We start from the raw sequence: 22,885 nt of genomic DNA on the forward strand, positions 1-22,885 counted from the left end.
CGCAATGATCAATCGGGATGTGTGGGGCGGATCGCATCGATTCGCCGAGTCAAATCCGATCCCATAAGCTCGCGATCTTTCGGTTGCAGTACCGTACATCACATGGACTAGTTAACAAACTCAGGTTCAGTGACATCGCCGTATCGACTGTTGGGAAGACGATGGGCGATGAACGCTGGACGGTGACGATGCAAAGGCGGCGTCCGAGAGTCGAGGGTGCCCATCGTGGAGATGGAGCGATGATGATCGCGTCGTGCGCAGGAGCCGATTTGGACCATGGCACCGCCCGTGGAAAAGTACGGGGGAGGCCTTCATCCAGCGGTGGATCGAGCACGGCTCATTATGATAAATAAAACAAATACTAATGCGGACGTTTGGCTCTACAGCACGAGGGCGACTGGCTCTCGTGAAATCGTGCAGCCACTCGGGAAGCTGCAATCACCGCCTGCGGCAGAGGCTCCCGAATCAGCGCAACTCATCATCGCCTTCCTCCTCCTCATCGTGACAGCTCACCGGATCGCGTCGCGAAAGGGGGGCGAATCCGCAATTTACCGCCCCACAACCTCCCCCCCCGTCCGCCCCATCCATCTTCCCCCTGACCTCCCTCCATCGTCCCAATGATTCTGACCACCCCCCCTCCCCATCGATCAAAAGCGGCGATCGATCGCAACCGACGACCGGTCCCCGCAAAGTTCCAAGAGTTCCTCTCGTTCGTTGGTTCGTTCAATTCCCTTCGTTATTCTAACCGCCTCCGCGGTCCACATTCTTCCCCGCCATTCCCACCGCCGCCGCCGCACCGGCAGCAGCCGACCCCGATCCTGCCGCCGCCGCCGATGCCGATGCCGCTCCGACCGCCGCTGCCGCTCCCGTAGCCGCCGTCGTAGGCGCCGCAACAGGAGCGGCGGCGGCCACGTGGCCGTACAGGTGCGCCAGCGTGCGGAAGCGCGGCCCCCACTCGTGCAGGTAGTCGTAGCTCTGGTCGCCGTCGGTGGACGTCGACGGAGCCCCCTGCGACCGCGACGACGACTCTGAGCCGAGCGAGCCGAGCGAGCTGAGCGAGCCCAGCGAGCCGGCCACGGACGAGCCGCTCCCCTCGTAGCCGTACACCTGCACCGAGTCGTAGGGGGGTGCCGCCGGGTCGGCGTCCACCTCCCGCAGGCGCACCTGGATGAACTCGTCCATGCAGGTGCCCACGCGCGAGCGAACGCCGGATGGCGCGGCGGACGCGCCGTTGTTGTTGTTGTTGCCGCTGCCGTGATTGGCGGCGGCGGCGGCGGTTGTGCCGCCGCTGCAGCTGGTGGTTGTGGGCGGTAGGTGGTGGTGCTGGTGGCGGTGCTGCTGCTGCTGGTTGTGGTGGCTGTGGTGGTAGTGGTTGTTGGACGCCGCCGATGCGGCGGTTGTTGTTGTTGTTGCCGCCGATGCCGCCGTGGCAAGCGGGACGCGGTTGGGCTGGCGAACGCCGTCGTGGTTGTTGTTGTTGTGGTGGTGGTGGTTGTTGTGGTGGTGGCTGTTGTTGTTGCCGTGGTGGTGGTGGTTGTTGTTGTTGTGGTGAGCGCCGCCGCCGCCGCTGCACGAGGAGGAGGTGAGCGGGCGGGCGTGCGGGTAGGTGAGCGTGACGAGGTCGAAGGTCGCGGTGTCCTCTTCGCCGCCCCCCTCCTCGTCGTAGCGGACGATGTTCTCGCAGATGTCGTCGTCCTCCGGCAGGGACGGAGCCTTCTTCTTGCGGCGGCGCACCGAGACGAAGAGGAGGATGAGGACTGGAGGTGGAGGGAGGAGGTGGAGGAGGGGAGAGTTTGAGAGGTTAACGTGGTGAGAAATGGAGAGAGAGAGGAGAGACTTTTGACTTTTAAACAACTTGTATTGCGGTCAGCAGCAACAGCACTGGAGGCGATTTCGATTCGAAATACACAGTCACCAGCAAACAAATGAAAATAAACGCTACAAATCCACGCGCTGTGGTGCTAGACAGAGTTAGAGACAGAGAGAGACAGAGAGGGACAGTGAGAGACAGGGAGAGACAGAGAGAAACAGAGAGAGACAGAGACAGAGAGAGACATAGGGACAGAGAGAGACAGAGAGACAGAGAGAGACAGAGAGGGACAGTGAGAGACAGAGAGACAGAGACAGAGAGGGACAGAGACAGAGAGAGACAGAGGGGCAGAGAGAGACAGAGAGGGACAGAGGGACAGAGAGAGACAGAGAGGGACAGAGGGACAGAGAGAGACAGAGAGAGACAGAGAGGGACAGAGAGATACAGAGAGAGATAGAGACACACCACAGAGAGCATGGTGGTAGGAACTGGTGCAGAATTTAAGAGACAACAGATGGAGACACAGAGACACACGTGGAGAGGCAGAGAGAGACAGAGAGAGACAGAGAGGGACAGAGAGAGACAGACAGAGACAGAGAGAGGGACAGACAGAGATAGAGACACACCACAGAGACCATGGTGGTAGGACCTGGTGCAGAATTTAAGAGACAACAGATGGAGACACAGAGACACACGTGGGGAGGCAGAGAGAGACAGAGAGAGACAGAGAGGGACAGAGAGAGAGAGACAGAGATAGACAGACAGAGATAGAGACCCACCACAGAGACCATGGTGGTAGGACCTGGTGCAGAATTTAAGAGACAACAGATGGAGACACAGAGACACACGTGGGGAGGCAGAGAGAGACAGAGAGAGACAGAGAGGGACAGAGAGAGACAGAGATAGACAGACAGAGATAGAGACACACCACAAAGACCACGGTGGTAGGACCTGGCGCAGTATTCAAGAGACGCGGGACGCTGCCGTCACCGGCATCTGCCGCGGTGAAATCGGCACGTGTCGACTCCGGCGCGAGGAGCCGCCCTCTCAGCAGGGTGACAGCGGAGTCCATCGCTGAGCAGCGCGAGACGTTTTAATTACGCAATTAACTCGGCGACCTCCTCCGTGCCCCCCCCCCCAGACCCCCATTGCACGTCAGCGATTAATTAATTAATTAGCACAATCGTTAAGAGAGGCCCCACGCCGATCTGAGCGAGAACGTCCCGGACACGCGGTCGTTCGATTCACGCCGCTCACGATTTTTTGTTGTTAGTTTATTTTTTTATTTTTTTTACATATAATTACATTAAACCGGCGTTCGTGACGTCGGACAATTGGCAAAGACAGGCAGGTCGTGGCGCGGTGGGGTGAAGTGTGGGTGACTCCCACCTCATCCAGAGACCTCCTGACCGGCGTGGAAGAGTCACAAAATACCCTCGAGAGAATCTCAGCGTCACCGCGACCCGCTTCGTGTGTTTGTTGTCTTCCCCCCCCCCCGCAACCTCCGGTTGCCATGGTTAGCTACGTACGGTGCGAAAGAAGCTCAACACATATACACAACACCCATAGACTCAACACTACCCATAGACTCAACACGGCCCATAGACTCAACACTGCCCATAGATTCAACACTACCCATAGACTCAACACTGCCCATAGACTCAACACTGCTCATAGACTCAACACTACCCATAGACTCAACACGGCCCATAGACTCAACACTGCCCATAGACTCAACACTGTGTACGGACTTAACACTGCCCATAGACTCAACACTGCCCATAGACTCAACACTACCCATAGACTCAGCACTGCCCATAGACTCAACACTGTGTACGGACTTAACACTGCCCATAGACTCAACACTGCCCATAGACTCAGCACTGCCCATAGACTCAACACTGAGTACGGACTTAACACTGCCCATAGACTCAACACTGCCCATAGACTCAACACTGCCCATAGACTCAATACTGCCCATAGACTCAGCACTGCCCATAGACTCAACACTGAGTACGGACTCAACACTACCCATAGACTCAACACGGCCCATAGACTCAACACTGCCCATAGACTCAACACTACCCATAGACTCAGCACTGCCCATAGACTCAACACTGTGTACGGACTTAACACTGCCCATAGACTCAACACTGCCCATAGACTCAGCACTGCCCATAGACTCAACACTGAGTACGGACTTAACACTGCCCATAGACTCAACACTGCCCATAGACTCAACACTGCCCATAGACTCAATACTGCCCATAGACTCAGCACTGCCCATAGACTCAACACTGTGTACGGACTTAACACTGCCCATAGACTCAACACTGCCCATAGACTCAACACTGCCCATAGACTAACATTGCCCATAGACTCAACACTGCCCATAGACTCAACATTGCCCATAGACTCAACACTGCCCATAGACTCAGCACTGCCCATAGAGCCAACACTACACCATAGACTCAACACCGCACCTCCGATTGGCACAGTTGGCTATGTACGGCGTGAAAGAAGATCACCGCTCCCCCGGCCAACCACTCCCTGCAGAGCCTCGCTCGCCCACGCACGATACGACAGCGCCTAAATCTATAAAGACTCTAATCTGTGTGTCTCAAAACCCTCTGGGGTACAAGGTAGAAAGCTGAAATGTGGTACATAGGTAGCTTTAAGGACACAAACAACAGGACAAATCTGAAAATCCCAGATTTTTCGTTTTAAGGCCCCCAAATCTCGATGTTTAAGTGCTCCATAAATGTGTGTGGGTGTCATTCAGAAACAGTTCAAAATATAAGATTGCGGGTTTTTTTCATTTGATAGAGCGTTCGACAGCAAATCAAATTAAAGCGAATACAATTGTTCTATATTTTATTGTTTTTAAGATATTTCGGATTCAAGCGGTTTTGACCGAAAACATCCGCATTTTTATGACGTACAAAATTTAATCATTCGAAAACAGAAAAAGGTAGAAGCTTCCCCACACAGATTATCAAATGAATTAATGTTTTTTTTAAACAAATATAACGGAATATTTAAATTGAGCGGTGTCCGATGGGTACGTCTTTAAATATAAGAAGTTAAATCAAGTCGTCAACAATTTTTACGTGTTTCTTGCGAAAAAACACCACATTTCTGGAGCAGTTGTTAGTGTCTGATCGTAGATAAAAAATAGTAAAAAAATAAAACATCACATCGGGTTAATTATATTCATTGAAAACGTTTGCCAGACGAAGACAGGCTTCATGAATTCGTGAATAAAAAAAAATAATGAATAATAATGACTAATACAAGAACCCAGGCGCACTCATGTTTCTATTTGTTGCTGATCGAGGAGGAGGCGGCCTATGGTGCCAGGCTCCGGCTGGGCGAGGCGAGCGATCGAGCGCTCCATCCGTCAAGGTCATTGCTCGCATCACGAACACCCCCCCCACCACACGTCCCACCCCCCGCCGACTCCCCACCCGCCCTCCTCTCCCCACTCGCCACCTCCCACCTCTCATCTGCGGTCGGTAAAACACTCACCCACACCCCCCTCCTCTGCCAGCAAGCCCCCCCCCCCTCCCCCCACCGTGACCCGGTCGACCGTGACAGGGCAGCCGAGGTGGCGCGGGTCAGCGTTGGACACGCGACAATTCATCCTGCCTTCGCCACCCTCGACATCCCCCCCCACACACACACACCCCACCTCGCCTGAGCCTCACTTCTACCCCACCCCAACGTGTTCGTTCAGCCAGCCAGCCACTCACCCAGCCAGGCTATTAAGCCCTTTCTCACAGATGTCTACCGGACATCTGTGAGAAAGAGCGTTCTAGCTCATCGGATTCCACCAGTACGAGTCTGAAAAAAATATTCTGATTCTGTTCACCTACCCACCCACCCACCTACCCACCACTCAACCATTCACCTACCCACCCATTCACTCACCCACTTACCAATTTGCCGAACCACCCACTCAACCACGCAACGATATACTCGTCCAAGCATTCAGCTACCAACTCAGCCACCTACCAATGTCCTTAACCACCCTACCAACCACTCACACAACCATGCAACAATCCACTCACCGACAAACTCACCCACCAACAACCCACCTATTCAATCACCCACCCCATCTAACTACTCAAGCAACCACGCACCCACCCACTCAACCACCCACCCACCCACTCAACCACCCACCAAACCTCCGAAACAATCATTCAACCGGCCATCTCATCACGAGCGGTGGGTAAGCGGGAAGGTATTTACACAGCACCCGAAACAATCTTCGAATGCTGCCGATGATTTAGACCTCTGGTGACCGAGCATCCCACCCATCCATCCATCAATCCATCAATCATCTCCCTCCGTCGCACGTGGCAGCCCCCTCCTCTGGGACGCTTTGTTGAACCCATCTAGAGAGAGATCCGAGCGGTCACTTCCCCTTGTTCACCCCCCCCCCTCCCCTTGCCCCCCCCCCCCATCCCCCGACGGCCGCTTGCTCTGCACGACCCCGGATCACTGCGTGCCTTTCACCCAGCAGCAAAACGCTCGCCCCTCGCCACCGCCCCGTGTCTCACTAAGCTCCGGTGCTGTTTAATCTCCTCCGAAGACGAGAAGATGCACCCCCCGCCCCCTCGTATATAGCCCCCAACAGATTGTTGTGCTTTGCCACTAAACCCCCTCCGTGTGCGCCTGCGTAGATGCTACTCGCGAACGGCGCTTGGCCCCGACAGTCCGTTAGAAAGGCGACACGGCGATGGGTCGGAGCTTTGTCCTTGCGAGCCTGGCAGACGACGTGTGGATGATGCGCACTGGGAACCTCCTGCAAACTTGTTCTCGGTGTCAAAATTAACCAAATCGGAAGACTCGTCAAAGAATGAGACGGACGGACGGACGAGGCTGAAATGGGAACGTCCGCGCAGAGATCGAGTCGATGCGAGCAAGAGAGAGAGAGAGGAGAGAGAGCAGAGAGAGAGCTACGCGTCGGAGGCCGTCGGACTGCGTGAAGGGCTGCGTGCAGAACGAGAGAGAGCGAGAGAGTGAGCGAGAGAGTGAGCGAGTGAGCGAGAGAGTGAGCGAGAGAGTGACCGAGAGAGTGAGCGAGAGAGTGAGCGAGAGAGAGAGCGAGAGGTGGGGGTTTACATAAAGCAAAGTAAAAAAAATTACGAAATGATGAACGAAGCAAAGTGCCGACTACACCGAGCATCTTCTTGTTTCCACTGATCGTAAAAGAAAAAGAGAGAGCAGAGAGAGAGAGAGGAGAGCGAGCAGAGAGAGAGAGAGCGATCAAGCGTTGGGAACACGATTGATTACAAGACGAACGGACGTGAGATGTGATGTGAGGCTGCGACGCGCTTTGACGGATGGATGGAGCGCCCACGTTGAGAAGGATGAACGGCATCCTCGAATGTCGAGTAATTACTCGCTGAGAGGTGGACTATCCGCGCGCGCGCGTGCGTGTGCGCTCGTGTGTGTGCGCTCGTGTGTGCGTGTGTGCGTGTGTGCGCTCGTGTGTGCGTGTGTGTACGTGTGTGCGTGTGTGTGTGTACGTGCGTGCGTGTGTGCGTGTGTGTACGCGTGTGCGTGTGTGTGTGCGTGTGTGTGTGCGTGAGTGTGTGCGTGTGTACGTGTGTGTACGTGTGTGTGCAGTGCCGGCATTCATGGGTCTTCGCAAACAGCACTTGCCCTAATAGTCTGCTAAAGGCTATATGGGGGATCTTTGTCTTTGTGCACCTAGCCTGGCTCAAGAACCATGGTGATGTCACCGCCAGTTATTGGCGAATGGCGACTGTTGTGGCCGGGTCTGTGGGGAGTGGTGGCGCAGTGGTTAGCGCGGCGATCCGAGTTAGATTCCCGCTCGCGACCAAATAAAAGCGGCGAATATTTAAACCAGTCCCTAGGCCTCCCCTAGTTCCACTCAGCCTCGAATGGGTACCTTCGTGCACTTGTCCCAGCAGACTGTGAAGGGCTACACGGGGGATCTTTGTCTTTGCTTAACTCACTCCAGGGCCATCACATGCAGTAAACGATGTGACGGACCGTCAAGGGTCAAACTATATATATTGCTGGAACGACAACATGATGAATATATATACACACACACACACACACGCGCAGAAGAAAGCCGGGCCGGTGTTGGCAGGACTTGCGAAAACTGTGTCGGAGGTCGAATGGATTTCGTGTCGATTGACAGGCAAAGCAGAGAGCGGCGGGGAGTCGGAAGAGAGGAGAGGTAAGAGAGATGGAGAGAGAGAGAGATGGAGAGAGAGATTTAGGACGTGGGAAAGACATGCTTATGCGTTCGCGTAGTGGTTAGTGCAGTAGTTAGTGTAGTAGTTAGTGCAGTAGTTAGTGTAATGGTTAGTGTAGTGGTTAGTGTAGTGGTTAGTGTAGTAGTTAGTGTAGTGGTTAGTGTAGTGGTTAGTGTAGTAGTTAGTGTAGTAGTTAGTGTAATGGTTAGTGTAGTGGTTAGTGTAGTGGTTAGTGTAGTAGTTAGTGTAGTGGTTAGTGTAGTGGTTAGTGTAGTAGTTAGTGCAGTAGTTAGTGTAATGGTTAGTGTAGTGGTTAGTGTAGTGGTTAGTGTAGTAGTTAGTGTAGTGGTTAGTGTAGTGGTTAGTGTAGTAGTTAGTGTAGTAGTTAGTGTAATGGTTAGTGTAGTGGTTAGTGTAGTGGTTAGTGTAGTAGTTAGTGTAGTGGTTAGTGTAGTGGTTAGTGTAGTAGTTAGTGTAGTAGTTAGTGTAATGGTTAGTGTAGTGGTTAGTGTAGTGGTTAGTGTAGTAGTTAGTGTAGTGGTTAGTGTAGTGGTTAGTGTAGTAGTTAGTGTAGTAGTTAGTGTAATGGTTAGTGTAGTGGTTAGTGTAGTGGTTAGTGTAGTAGTTAGTGTAATGGTTAGTGTAGTGGTTAGTGTAGTAGTTAGTGTAGTAGTTAGTGTAATGGTTAGTGCAGTAGTTAGTGTAGTAGTTAGTGTAGTAGTTAGTGTAGTGGTTAGTGTAGTGGTTAGTGTAGTGGTTAGTGTAGTAGTCAGTGTAGTAGTTAGTGTAGTAGTTAGTGCAATCGTTAGCACACTGCGCTTAGGAAACCAGCCACGCGAGGACGATTCCCGCTCACGGTCAACACCAGTGACGATTATTTTATCAGGTCCCGGGCCTCTCCTAGGTCGACTCAGCCTCACATGAGTACCTGGTGCTGTCCACCCACCCCCTCGCTTACCCTTCTGGCCTTTATCGGCGCACCAACAATTAGCGCGGTTGGCTACGGACGGGCGCTACATAAGTTCAACATATATACAATACTAGCTAACACCAATTGACCCACAGGTCTGTTGACGCTATAAGGAGGATCTTTGTCATTGCAGGCATGAGTGTAAGAGGTATATGTGTGCACACAAATAGCACTTGCCCTAACAGTCTATTAAAGACTATTCAAGGCATTCTTGTTTTGATCTTGGTGTACGTGGACATGTTCGTGTGCATGTGACACGTGTACGTGTAGTTTGCAGGCTGCATCTCTCTCTCGATCTCTCTCCTGCTCTCTCTTTCGCTTGTGTGTCTCTCTCTCTCTGTGACTCTCCGTGTCTGTGTGTGTGTCTCTCTCTCTGTGTGTCTCTCTGTCTCTCTGTGTGTCTCTCTCTCTCATGTTCACCTTCTGAAGCGCTCGCTCGTCACCATGGCGTGCACCATGACACCACAACCACCACCACCACGTGACTTTTCTTTAGTATTGTGCGCGGTGCTTTCAGCGCCACAGCGCGTCGATTTGTAGCGTTTATTTTCATTTGTTTGCTGATGACTGTATTTCATATTAAAATCGCCTCCAGTGCTTTTGCCGCTGGCGTGCAATAAAAGTTGTTTAAAAGTCAAAATCTTTCGCTCGCTTTCTCTCCCGCTCCCTCTCCCACTCTCTCTCCCGCTCTCTCGCTCGCTGTCGCTCTCTGTATCTCTCTCTCCCGCTCACTATTCTCTCGCTCGCTGTCGCTCTCTGTATCTCTCTCTCTGTCGCTCCCTCTCCCACTCTCTCTCCCACTCTCTCTCCCGCTCTCTCGCTCGCTGTCGCTCTCTGTATCTCTCTCTGTCGCTCACTCGCCCTCCCCCTCACTCACTGAGCAAGATGAGTAGGCAGGCGAGGATGGCGATGAGCGCGTGCACGCTGAGCCCCGCGGGCAGCACTGCGAGCGCCTGCAGGGTGCACGCGGTGACGGCGCCACGGCGGCTGCAGGCGCAGACGCGCACGCGCACGGTCGCCGTGCTGCTGAGCGCGCCCGGCGAGCCCGAGTCCTCCAGCACCACGGACAGCGGCAGCACCAGGCCCAGGGTGGACAGCTCCTCGGCACCACCGCGGGACAGGCGCCGACGCAGGGATAGGGAGGCCGTGCCGTCTGGGGGGGGGGGGGGGTGGGTTGGTTGAGGTGGGGAGAGGAGTGGGGACGCAGTTGGTGGTGCAGTGGTTGAGCGTGTGGTGCTGCGAGCTGAGATCGATTCGGGCTCACGTGAAAGCCGACGCCGGTCACGATTATCTGAACCGGTGTGCTGGGCCCTCCCCCCCCACCCCCCACCCCCCCTTCACCACCGTCGATAGATTATATTTAATCAACATTTTTGATTTCATCTCGCGGGAAAATGCACCTTCCGTAACCCTTTTGGCTGGCCATCGAACAAAGACGGTCACTGCTTCGCGCGCTTTCAGATGCGCTTCTGCGGCCGTCTGGAACGCTCTTCCTTCCCATATTAGGAAGTCAGTGGAGCTACGCCACTTTCAAATCTCGATGAAATTTTTTTTTTAGAAATGCTTTTCGTGTTTAGTCTGTGGTCCTTTCCCCGCACCTCCGATTAGCACGGGTGGCTACGTACGGTGCAAACGAAGTTCAACATTCATTCGTAGACACATAGAAAGCGAGTACCTGGTGGGATGAGTATTAACATCGTCACCAGTGACACAAAGGCGGCCGGGCGTGGTGCTGGCCACCCTCACCCTCGTGTGCCGTGTGGCCTTCGTAGGTGCTAACAGGACTTGCCCCGACAGTCTGCGAAGGCTATATGGGGGTTCTTTATCTTTGGGCAAGACGGAGGTGGGATGAAGGGGGGGGGGGGCGAAGGCGGGAGGCGGAAGTGGGGGAGGGGGGGGAGGGGCACGCAAGGGGGGTACGGGGAGAAAGTGAGAACATCGTGGCCCCGGAGAGGTATGGAGATGAGGGTGTGGGGTGGGAGGGGAGGGGGAGTGATAGAGGAATGGAGGGAGGGGGGTGGTATGTGGAGGAGATGATAGGGGTTAGTGGGTTTAGAGGGTGGGGGTTAGTGGGGGAGAGGGTGGGGGTTAGTGGGTTTAGAGGGTGGGGGTTAGTGGGTTTAGAGGGTGGGGTTAGTGGGGGAGCGGGCAAAGGGGAGGTGGGGGTGAGTGGTGGAGGGAGGGGGAAGGGATGGAGGGCGAGGTGGAGGGATGGACAATGGAAGCAATGGGGAGAGAGGCGAGCCGAGGAGAGGAATGCGTAAAGAGGAGGTCATCATTATTATCAGAGGGGCTCTCCAGAGACGAGGGCTTTCATCCAGACGTGGATTGACCATGGCCAATGATGATGATGACGATTGCGGGAACATGCAATTGTACTCGCCATTGATGTAATTGAGAGCTCCTGTATCTATCCACTGCGAGATGAAAGGATGGGGTCAGTGTAGTCACCCCCCGACCCCCCCCCCCCTCCAGCCCGGCCGCCTCTGTCCACCCAGCGGTAGAATGGTTCCAGCAGCAACAATTTAGGGACCGGGCAGGTCGCGTGTGGTGGGGTAAAGTGTGGGTACTCCGAACTCTTCCACGACGCCTGTCGCAGCGCGGAAGAGTAGGCCGATTACCCCTCCAGAGGGGCTCTCTAGAGCGCCCTCTATTGGCGAGATGGAGATATGGTGAGATAGTGAGATGGTGTGATGGTAAGATGATGGTGTGAAGATGGTGAGATCGTGTGATGATGGTGAGATCGTGTGATGATGGTGAGATGGCGTAGTGGTGGAATGGTGTTATGATGGTAAGATGGTGTGATGATGATATGGTGAGATAGTGTGATGATGGTGGGATGGTGAGATCATGTGATGATGGTGTGATGATGGTGTGATGGTCAAAATTCGAAAATGATCGGTGTGGCTGCAGAACTCACTGTGATGGTCTGTCAGCGTGAAGTTGGAGTTGGCGGACGGAGCGGAGAGCGAGATTTTGACCGGAGATGATACATGATTCTCATCTCGATCCACGGCACTGAAGATGTGCACCGCCTGTGCATGGACAAAAAGACAAAGATCCCCCGTATAACCTTCATCAGACTGTCGGGGCAAGTGCTGTTGGTGGGCACCTATGGAGGCCGGCACGGCACTCGAGCAGGTGGGTGGCCAGCACCACGCCCGGCCGCCTTTGTCTCCCGAGTGGCGATGGTTACTACACACCGCACCAGGTACTCGGTTTAGGCTGAATCGACCTAGGGGAGGCCCAGGACCGATTCAGATAATCGTCACTTTTGTTGGTGGCCGTGCGCGGGAATCGAACTCGCGTCGCTGGGTCTGTAGCGCCAACGCGCTAACCACTGCGCCACCGCTCCTTTCTCTCATACACACAGGAGCCACCCTTCCCTGCGATTTCTCTGCTACGACAACAACAATAACAACGACAACAACAAGAAGCAATTCGCACACGGGGCTGGTGAACTCCGATGAAGATCTCGGAATCTCATTTTAAGCTTCACTTTCAATTGACGTGTGCGCCTTACGTTCACACACACACACACCCACCCATGCTTTCATTCGTGTACATACACACCCACCCACCCGTGAATTCATTCGTTAACATACACACCAACCCACCCATGCATTCATTCGTTAACATACACACCAACCCACCCATGCTTTCATTCGTGTACATGCACACCAACCCACTCGCGCAGACCACGTCCGATGCTGAAATCGCAACAATCCCTTCTTTGATCAACGGAGGAGGAGGAGGGAGGAGGAAGAGGATGTTGTGTGGTGAGCAACATCCTTATCCGCCAGTCATCGCCCTCCCATCGCGAGAGACGACGACACCCCCTGTCCCAATCTCGCGAGTTCCCACCCCGATAAGCGGAACCGGCTTATGAACAGTGCGCCGCTACATGCGCGCAACAGAGACGAAGATCGCCCCTTCGCAGGCTGCTGGGGCAAGTGCTGTTAGCGAGCACCTATGAAGGCCCGAACGGCACACGAGGGGGTGGGTAGCCAGCACCACGCCCGTCCGCTTTTGTCTCCCCGGTGGCGATGTTTTCACATAGCACCAGGTACTCATTTTGAGGCCGAGTCGACCAAGGGGAGAACCACGACCGGTTCAGATAATCGTCACCGGCTGTTGGTGGCCGCGAGCGGGAATCAAATTCGTCATCGGGTTCGTAGCGCAGAGCGCTCACCGCTTGGACTACCACACACACGCACGCACACGCACGCACACACGCACACAACAACAACAACCGCCATTCGCCACTAAGTGGCGGGGACGTCACCACGACGCTTGTGCCAGGCCATGTGCACTTTGAGGCCACGCACACACACGCACACACACGCACACACGCACACGTGCGCGCACGCACGCGTACACACACACGCACACACACTAGCACGCACACACACAAGCACGCACACACACAAGCACGCACACACACACACGCACCCACACGCACGCACACACACATGTGCGCGCGCACGTGCACACACGAAGACAACGATCCCCTTGTGTAGCCTACGCAGGCTGTCGAGCCGAGTGCTGTTAGAGGCCACCTGCTATACCTGCCCTCCCCATCGCCCTCCTTCACCCTCCATCCCTCAATCCCTCCCTCCATCGCTCCCATCCCTCCGCCTCTTCTCTCCGCATGCTCCCTGCAGCAGCAGCAGCATCACCATCATCGGCCAGGGTCAATCCACTGCTGGATGAAGGCCTGCGTCTCTGGAGAGCCCATCTAATAACACTGGTCAACACACTTTTTCTGGCATAAGGTATCCCAACGGTTTTAAGGTAATTTTGGGGTGCTGATTCCAAATCTGGCATCAGTTTTTGTCTATCACATCAGGTTTTTGAGATATCAAATATTGCATTTTCGATAATAAAAAAAACTGCAGAAGAAAAATATAAAATAAATGTGGATATCTACATAAAATGATATTATAAACACACTATCCTAAAAATACAGCACCATATTTTAACACTAAAGCAGTCACTGACTCGCAACAACTTGCAATCATAAGTGACAGAGTTAATTTCGGGTAAAATCAATGAAAATGGGGTATGCCGATAGCATAAAAATGAGATGTGATAGAGCAAATCTGAGATCAGATTTGGAATCAACACCCTGAAATTAGTCTAGAACAGCTGCAAAAGTCCAGGCCAGAATTATTTTTTTTGTTGACCAGTGTAATAATTTAATTACTTATTTTTGCGTTTAGTTTGTTGAATTTTCCCCGCACCTCCGATTAGCACGGTTGGCTACTTACGATGCGAATGAGTTCAGAGTTTGCGGTGTCTCTCTCTCTCTCTAACTCGTGGTCGCGTGGATTCTTCTCCGGGTCCTCCCGTTTTTCCTTCCACATTTCAAATCAACGTGCCACGCTTAGAGTATGTGTCTGCTGTACATTTCCACGTGATGAAAACGCGTTTCGTTGAGCCATCATTTGTGGCCAGGTCGGTCGCTTCTGTAAAAGAGCTACGGAGGCTCAGTGGGCCTTGCCTGGTAAAATAAAACGTTTAGTTTAGTTTGAGTAGGAATCATAATTTGCATTAATACTAGAGGAATGCGATGAGCTATTACGCTCTTTTTCTCATATGTCCAAGTGCACCACAGAGACCATAAAAATCTCATCACATTTACCCCTCCCTCTCCTCCCTCCACCTTCATTGCTATCATTGTCCATCATCTTCTCCTCTCCCTCCATCCCTTCAACAGCCCCTCCCCCTAGATTTGAAGCTTTCGTGACTGCAAGGATTCATATTCTTAGTTTTTTTCGGTAAAGTCACGTAGGTAAAAAATTAAAATTAATAAAAGTAAAATAAAAATATAATAAATTATTTTATTTTTATTTTACTTTATTTTATTTGTATTAATTTAAATGTTTTAAATTCTTACGTTTTTTTACCGAAAAAACCTAAGAATATAAGCCCCTCCCCCCACGATTTCGACTGTCACACCCCCTATCATGCCCCGCCCACCACGTGGTCCGCACCTGGCCAGGGGGCGTGTTCTCACCCCCCCACTGCCCCACCCCCTATCATGCCCCGCCCACCACGTGGTCAGCACCTGGCCAGGGGGCGTGTTCTCACCCCCCCCGGCCACACCCCCTATTATTATTATGCCCCGCCCACCACGTGGTCCGCACCTGGCCAGGGGGCGTGTTCTCACACAGCACAAGCTCGTCGGGCCCCAGGAGCTCCGGGGCGTTGTCGTTGACGTCAAGGACCCGCACCGTGACGGGGGCACGGCCAACCAGCGCCTGGTCGTCTGGGGGAGGGAGCAGAAGGGCGGGTGGGAGAGCGAGTGGGAGAGTGAATGGGAGAGTGAGTGGGAGAGTGAATGGGAGAGTGGGCGGGAGAGTGGGCGGGAGAGCGGGGGGGGGAGCGAGTGGGAGAGTGAATGGGAGAGTGGGTGGGAAAGTGAATGGGAGAGTGGGCGGGAGAGTGGGCGGGAGAGCGGGGGGGAGAGCGAGTGGGAGAGTGAATGGGAGAGTGGGTGGGAGAGCGGGGGGGAGAGTGGGTGGGAGAGTGAATGGGAGAGCGGGTGTGAGAAAGCGAGTGGGAGAGGGTGAGTAAGAGTGTGTGAGTGAGAGTGAGTGTGAGAGAGTGGTGATAGAGTGAGTGTGAGAGAGTGTGAGAGAGTGAGTGAGTGTGAGAGTGAGTGTGAGAGAGTGAGTGTGGTGATAGAGAGTGCGTGTGAGAGAGAGAGTGTGAGAGAGAGTGAGTGTGACAGAGAGTGAATGCGAGAGAGTGAGTGCGAGAGAGTGAGTGCGAGAGAGTGAGTGCGAGAGAGAGTGAGTGTGACAGAGAGTGTGAGAGAGAGTGAGTGTGAGAGAGAGTGAGTGTGAGAGAGAGTGAGTGTGAGAGAGAGTGAGTGTGAGAGAGAGTGAGTGTGAGAGAGTGAGTGTGAGAGAGTGAGTGCGAGAGAGTGAGCGCGAGAGAGTGAGCGCGAGAGAGTGAGCGTGAGAGAGTGAGCGCGAGAGAGAGTATGAGAGTGAGTGTGAGAGGGTGAGTGTGACAGAGAGTGTGAGAGAGTGAGTGTGAGAGAGTGAGTGTGAGAGAGAGTGAGTGTGAGAGAGTGAGTGTGCGAGAGTGAGTGTGAGAGAGTGAGTGTGCGAGAGTGAGTGTGAGAGAGTGAGTGTGCAAGAGTGAGTGTGAGAGAGTGAGTGTGCAAGAGTGAGTGTGAGAGAGTGAGTGTGCGAGAGTGAGTATGAGAGAGTGAGTGTGCGAGAGTGAGTGTGCGAGAGTGAGTGTGCGAGAGAGAGTGAGTGTGCGAGAGTGAGTGTGCGAGAGTGAGTGTGAGAGAGTGAGTGTGCAAGAGAGTGAGTGTGCGAGAGTGAGTGTGCGAGAGTGAGTGTGCGAGAGTGAGTGTGAGAGAGTGAGTGTGCGAGAGTGAGTGTGCGAGAGTGAGTGTGAGAGAGTGAGTGTGCGAGAGTGAGTGTGAGAGAGTGAGTGTGCGAGAGTGAGTGTGCGAGAGTAAGTGTGCGAGAGAGAGTGAGTGTGCGAGAGTGAGTGTGCGAGAGTGAGTGTGCAAGAGAGAGTGAGTGTGCGAGAGTGAGTGTGGTGATAGAGAGTGTGATTCTCCACGGGTGACCCTGTGATGAGGCGTGAGGGTGGTGCGAGGCGGAGTGACCCTGTGAGATGGAGTGACCCTGCGAGGCGGAGTGACCCTGCGAGATGGAGTGACCCTGCGAGGCGGAGTGACCCTGCGAGATGGAGTGACCCTGCGAGGCGGAGTGACCCTGCGAGATGGAGTGACCCTGCGAGGCGGAGTGACCCTGCGAGACGGAGTGACCCTGCGAGACGGAGTGACCCTGCGAGGCGGTGTGACCCTGCGAGACGGAGTGACCCTGCGAGACGGAGTGACCCTGCGAGGCGGTGTGACCCTGCGAGACGGAGTGACCCTGCGAGACGGAGTGACCCTGCGAGGCGGTGTGACCCTGCGAGGCGGAGTGACCCTGCGAGACGGAGTGACCCTGCGAGACGGAGTGACCCTGCGAGGCGGAGTGACCCTGCGAGATGGAGTGACCCTGCGAGGCGGCGTGACCCTGCGAGACGGAGTGACCCTGCGAGACGGAGTGACCCTGCGAGACGGAGTGACCCTGCGAGGTGGCGTGACCCTGTGAGACGGAGTGACCCTGTGAGGCGGCGTGACCCTGCGAGACAGAGTGACCCTGCGAGATGGAGTGACCCTGCGAGGCGGTGTGACCCTGCGAGACGGAGTGACCCTGCGAGATGGAGTGACCCTGCGAGACGGAGTGACCCTGCGAGAAGGAGTGACCCTGCGAGGCGGAGTGACCCTGCGAGGCGGGGTGACCCTGCGAGATGGAGTGACCCTGCGAGGCGGCGTGACCCTGCGAGACGGAGTGACCCTGCGAGGCGGAGTGACCCTGCGAGGCGGCGTGACCCTGCGAGGTGGAGTGACCCTGCGAGGCGGCGTGACCCTGCGAGACGGAGTGACCCTGCAAGGCGGCGTGACCCTGCGAGGCGGATTGACCCTTCGAGGTGGCGTGACCCTGCGAGGTGGAGTGACCCTGCGAGGCGGAGTGACCCTTCGAGGTGGCGTGACCCTGCGAAACGGAGTGACCCTGCGAGGCGGCGTGACCCTGCGAGGTGGAGTGACCCTGCGAGACGGAGTGACCCTGCGAGGCAGCGTGACCCTGCGAGGCAGCGTGACCCTTCGAGGTGGCGTGACCCTGCGAGGTGGAGTGACCCTTCGAGGTGGCGTGACCCTGCGAGACGGAGTGACCCTTCGAGGCGGGGTGACCCTGCGAGGCGGGGTGACCCTGCGAGGCGGGGTGACGCTCACCGGCCTGCGTGGCGATCACCGTGATGTTGAAGAGCTCGGTGGACTCGCGGTCGAGCGCCCGAGCGACGGTGAGGACGCCCGTCAGGGGGTCCACGTCGAAGTGACGGTCGACGTCGGTGTTGCGATCGATCGAGTAGCTGCACACACGCACACGCACACACACCGACACAAACACACACCAACACGCACACACACACACACACACACCGAGACATACACACATACACCAACACGCACACACACACACACACGCACACACACACACCGACACGCATACCCACCCCGATGCATACACACACACCGACACGAACACACACACACACCGACACGAACACACAGACACACACACCGACACAAACACACACCGACACGGACACAGACACACCGACACAAATATACACACACACACCGACACGAACACACACACCGACACGAACACACACACACCGACACACACACACACACCGAGACAAACACACACCGACACGCACACACACCGACACACACACACACCGACACGCACACACACACCGAGACAAACACACACACACCGACACGAACACACACACACACACGAACACGGAAGGGGGAAACATACATCAGTTGTATATCGGCTCTCTAACCCTTCCAGAGCTGCATTTAGAATGTAACAACAACAACAGCATAATCGTCAATAATTTTGCACGTGGCTTTCAAAAGATAGAAGAAAAAAAAACCGGATATAGTTGGCGACGTTTCGGATAATGCCCCTCCTTCAGGGCACATCGAAATGTCAAACGAACATCCGTACTGGCGGGCGGCTAAGTGCGGCGTCAACTCCACTTCGACTCACCCAGCGGACACGTGACAGCGGGTGTTATTAAATATTAATTACAAACACTCATCACAACCCGGAGTACAAACACAGTAATCGTCGGTAAAGTCACGTAGGTGAAAAAAAAATAGAATAAAAGAAAAAAAAAATTAAACTTTAGTTTAAAAAATTCTAGCTGTGATTTCCACACCTGGTGAGGATTGCTTGTGTTGCAATCGAAACGTCGTGATTTAATTTAGTTATTTATAATTTTTATTTTTACATTTATTTAAATTTTATTCTTATTTTTTATTGTTATTTTATTATTATTTTATTTTTATTCTTTTTTCACCTACGTGACTTTACCGAAAGAACCAAATAGTATGGATCCTTGCAGTCACGAAAACTTCAAATCATCGTCCCCCTACCGACGGCAGGCTAATGCCAACCCCGCGGAGGAGAGAAGGGGGTAGGGGTCACTCTTGCGGTCTCTCATGAGCTCTCTCACTTGGTTGCCTGAGCAACTACAGCATCAACTCAACAGATACACTCTTGGTTCTTTCGCTAAAGTCACGTGGGTAAAGAAAATAACAAATAAAATAAAAAATACAATAATTTTTTTTAAAATCACGACGTTTCGATTGCAACACAAGCAATCATCATCAGGTGTGAACACCACAGCAAGAAAATGTATACTGGTAGGAACCTCTGGTTACACCAGCCCACAGGAGATTATTGTGTCCGTCCGTCCGTCGTGCAGGGAGGGGCTGGGTGGGGAGGGGCTGGGTGGGGAGGGGCTGGGTAGGGCGGGTGGGGAGGGTGGGGCTGGGTGGGGGGTGGGAGGGGTGGGGAGGGGTTGGTCACCCCGTGGTGCCCTTATAAAACTCAACGTTTAACCTACTCACGCCGGCTTGTGCCCGCCCTCACAGTCGGGCATATTTGCGGAATACACCACGCCGCCGTTGACCCTGGCCATTGACCGAGCAACCCAACGTTCCTACCAGCTCCCTCCGCAGGAATGTGTTAATGAAGTGGGAGAGATGCCAGGAGGCTATATAAGTAGGCGGGGCCAGAAGCGAGAGGCCGAGTGACACTTAGGACAGACGAATCGCTACCACCATCTCGGCGCCGCCGTGGCGAGATGTTAACCACCTGGCCCGGGTACGCACTAGGTCGTGGGTTCGAGCCCTAAACCTTGACGCCTGCTGTGTATATTTGGAGTTTGCGTGTTCTCTCACTCTCTCTCCGACGTCGTCCTGTGGATTTTACTGCGGGTCCTCTGGGTTTTACCCTCCACATCTATAATGAGAACACCACGCGTTCAGAGTATTTGGCTGCTACAAATGTCCACGTGATGATACGCTACTTAATTGGGCTATCAATCGCGAGCAGGTCGCTTCTGAACAAGAGCTACATAGCTCAGAGGGGCCGTTACCAGGTAAAAACATTTTTTTTTTAATGTTATAGGAGTCTAAGTATTGTTAGCGAGATGGTTGGTGGCCAGCACCACGCCCGGCAGCCTTTGTCTCCCCAGTGGCGATGTTCGCACACTGCACTAGGTACTAATTTGAGGCTGAGTCGACCTAGGGGAGGCCCAGGACCGGTTCAGATAATCGTCACCGGTGCTGGTGGCCGTGAGCGGGAATCAAACTCTGGTCGCCGGGTTCGTAGCGCGGTGCGCTAACCACTTCGCCACCGCTCCCCACGCATAGAAACTACTAAACATTTTATTTTATTTATTTTACCGGGTAAGGCCCGCTGAGCTATATCGCTCTTTTTCAGAAGCGACCTGGCCACAAATGACAGCTCAACAAAGTGGCTCATCACGTGGAAATGTATAAATACTCTAAAACGCATGTTTCTCGATGTGGAGGGGAAAACCGGGGGACCCGGAGAAAAATCCACGCGACCACGGGTAGCGTGAGAGAGAGAGACACACACACAAGCTCCCAATATACAGCAGCAGGCGTCAGGGTCGCGATCGAACCCACGACCTCCTGCATACCAGGCGAGGTAGTTAACATCTCCTAGCCACCGTGATGATGAGAGAGAGAGAGACACGGAAACTCCAAATATACAGCAGCAGGCGTCAGGGTCGCGATCGAACCCACGACCTCCTGCATACCAGGCGAGGTAGTTAACATCTCCTAGCCACCGTGATGATGAGAGAGAGAGAGACACGGAAACTCCAAATATACAGCAGCAGGCGTCAGGGTCGCGATCGAACCCACGACCTCCTGCATACCAGGCGAGGTAGTTAACATCTCCTAGCCACCGTGATGATGAGAGAGAGAGAGACACGGAAACTCCAAATATACAGCAGCAGGCGTCAGGGTCGCGATCGAACCCACGACCTCCTGCATACCAGGCGATGGAGTTAACATCTCCTAGCCACCGTGATGATGATGAGAGAGACACGGAAACTCCAAATATAGAGCAGGCGTCAGGGTCGAGATTGAACCCACGACCTCCTGCATACCAGGCGAGGTAGTTAACATCTCATAGCCATACTCTCAGGGTTTTTTCGGTAAAGTCACGTAGGTAAAAAAATAAAATTAAAACATTTTTCGGTAAAGTCACGTAGGAAAAAAACAACATTTATTTTTTTACCTACGAAAAAACCTGAGAGTATGAATCCTTGCAGTCACGAAAGCTTCAAATCTAGAATCTCATAGCCACCGTGGCGCCTTAGACGTGTACGCACGCGCGCGCGCGCGTACCACCACGGACACGCGCGCGCGCACGTACCACCACGGACACGCGCGCGCGCGCATACCACCACGAGGCACGCGCGCGCGCGCGCACAGACGCACATCGAAGAGGTGTGGTGGGGGAGGGCGGTGCGCGCTGCCATCAAAGCGAGGTTTGCCGAGATGCTGTTGTGGGACAGCCTCCCAGTATCTGCCTAATTAATCGGAATGCGGCTACACTTGCTGGAGCAATTTGTCGCTGCGGGCTTGAGAAATGGCCATGGGAGCACCAGCGGGGGGGTGGGGGGGGCGAGAAGAGGGAGCGTGGCTGGGGGAGAGATAAATGGGAGAGGGAGAGAGAGAGGGGATCACGCTGCGGTAACCGTGGGGGTTCGTGTGCTGCGTGTTCAGCAATTACGCAGCACACGCTACGTGTTATAACCTATACACTACACGCTACGTGTTATAACTCATACACTGCACGCTACGTGTTATAACCTATACACTACACGCTACGTGTTATAACTCATACACTACACGCTGCCTATTATAACATAAACACGAGGTTCTAATACATAGCGAGTGGAGAGAATCAGAGAGATCAGTTCGAAGGGGACAGGTGTCATGCAGTAGCGACGGGAGAGTGATTGGGTGAGTGGATGAGTAGGTAGGTGGGTGGGTGAGTGGGTGAGTGAGTGGGTGAGTGAGTGGGTGGGTGGGTGGGTGAGTGAGTGGGTGGGTGAATGAGTGAGTGGGTGGGTGAGTGGGTGGGTGAGTGGATGAGTGGATGAGTAGGTAGGTGGGTGAGTGAGTGGGTGAGTAGGTAGGTGGGTGAGTGAGTGGGTGAATGAGTGAGTCGGTGGGTGAGTGAGTGGGTGTGTGAGTGGGCTGGTGGGTGAGTGGGCTGGTGGGTGAGTGGGCTGGTGGGTGATTGAGTGGGTGAGTGGGCTGGTGGGTGAGTGGGTTGGTGGGTGAGTGAGTGGGTGAGTGAGTCGGTGGGTGAGTGAGTGGGTGAGTGGGCTGATGGGTGAGTGGGTTTGTGGGTGAGTGTGTGAGTGGAGTGAATCGGTGAGATAAGTTCACGGGAACAGTCGTCATGGTAGTAGCTGCAGGAGGATGAATGGGTGGGTGAATGATTGGGTGGGTGAGTGGGTGGGTGAGTGGGTGGGTGGGTGGGTGGATGGGTGGGTGGGTGAGTGGGTTGGTGGGTGGGCGGCATTGATAGCGAAGGGAAACGAATGATCTATCATGTCAGTGATGTTCCAGTTGAATTACATTGCTGCAGTGATGGGTATTAGTCTAGAGGTGGCCTTGGTGGTACAGACATCAGAGACGCTGAGCCACGTCTCAGCAGCACCACAGAGATGGCACGTGTGTACAGGTGCAGCCTGGTCACCAACGACTCGTATAGAGACCCATAGACTCACATAGAGACCCACAAACGTATCGAGACCCATAGACTCACAAAGACACTCATGCATGGACTCGCATAGAGACCCATAGACTCACATAGAGACCCACAAACTTGTCGAGACCCATAGACTCACAAAGACACCCATAGACTCACGCAGAGA

General features: G+C 54.0%; 1 protein-coding gene across 1 annotated transcript in view; it reads right to left on the bottom strand.

Moving 5' to 3' along the window:
* Nucleotides 1-683: 683 nt before the first annotated feature.
* Nucleotides 684-22,885, bottom strand: part of LOC144732316 (cadherin-7-like) — a 58,118-nt gene continuing 35,916 nt past the window's right edge. The window contains exons 8-12 of the mRNA XM_078613785.1: nucleotides 17,829-17,965; nucleotides 15,166-15,287; nucleotides 11,937-12,051; nucleotides 9,894-10,169; nucleotides 684-1,757 (exon numbers count right to left, since the gene is read on the bottom strand). Coding sequence (XP_078469911.1) covers nucleotides 742-1,757; nucleotides 9,894-10,169; nucleotides 11,937-12,051; nucleotides 15,166-15,287; nucleotides 17,829-17,965 — 1,666 coding nt within the window. The 3' untranslated portion in view covers nucleotides 684-741. The remainder of the gene's footprint in view (nucleotides 1,758-9,893; nucleotides 10,170-11,936; nucleotides 12,052-15,165; nucleotides 15,288-17,828; nucleotides 17,966-22,885) is intronic.

The sequence above is a fragment of the Lampetra planeri genome, chromosome 42 (genome assembly GCF_965212315.1).
Source record: "Lampetra planeri chromosome 42, kcLamPlan1.2.h2, whole genome shotgun sequence".
In the NCBI taxonomy this organism is placed as follows: domain Eukaryota; kingdom Metazoa; phylum Chordata; class Hyperoartia; order Petromyzontiformes; family Petromyzontidae; genus Lampetra; species Lampetra planeri.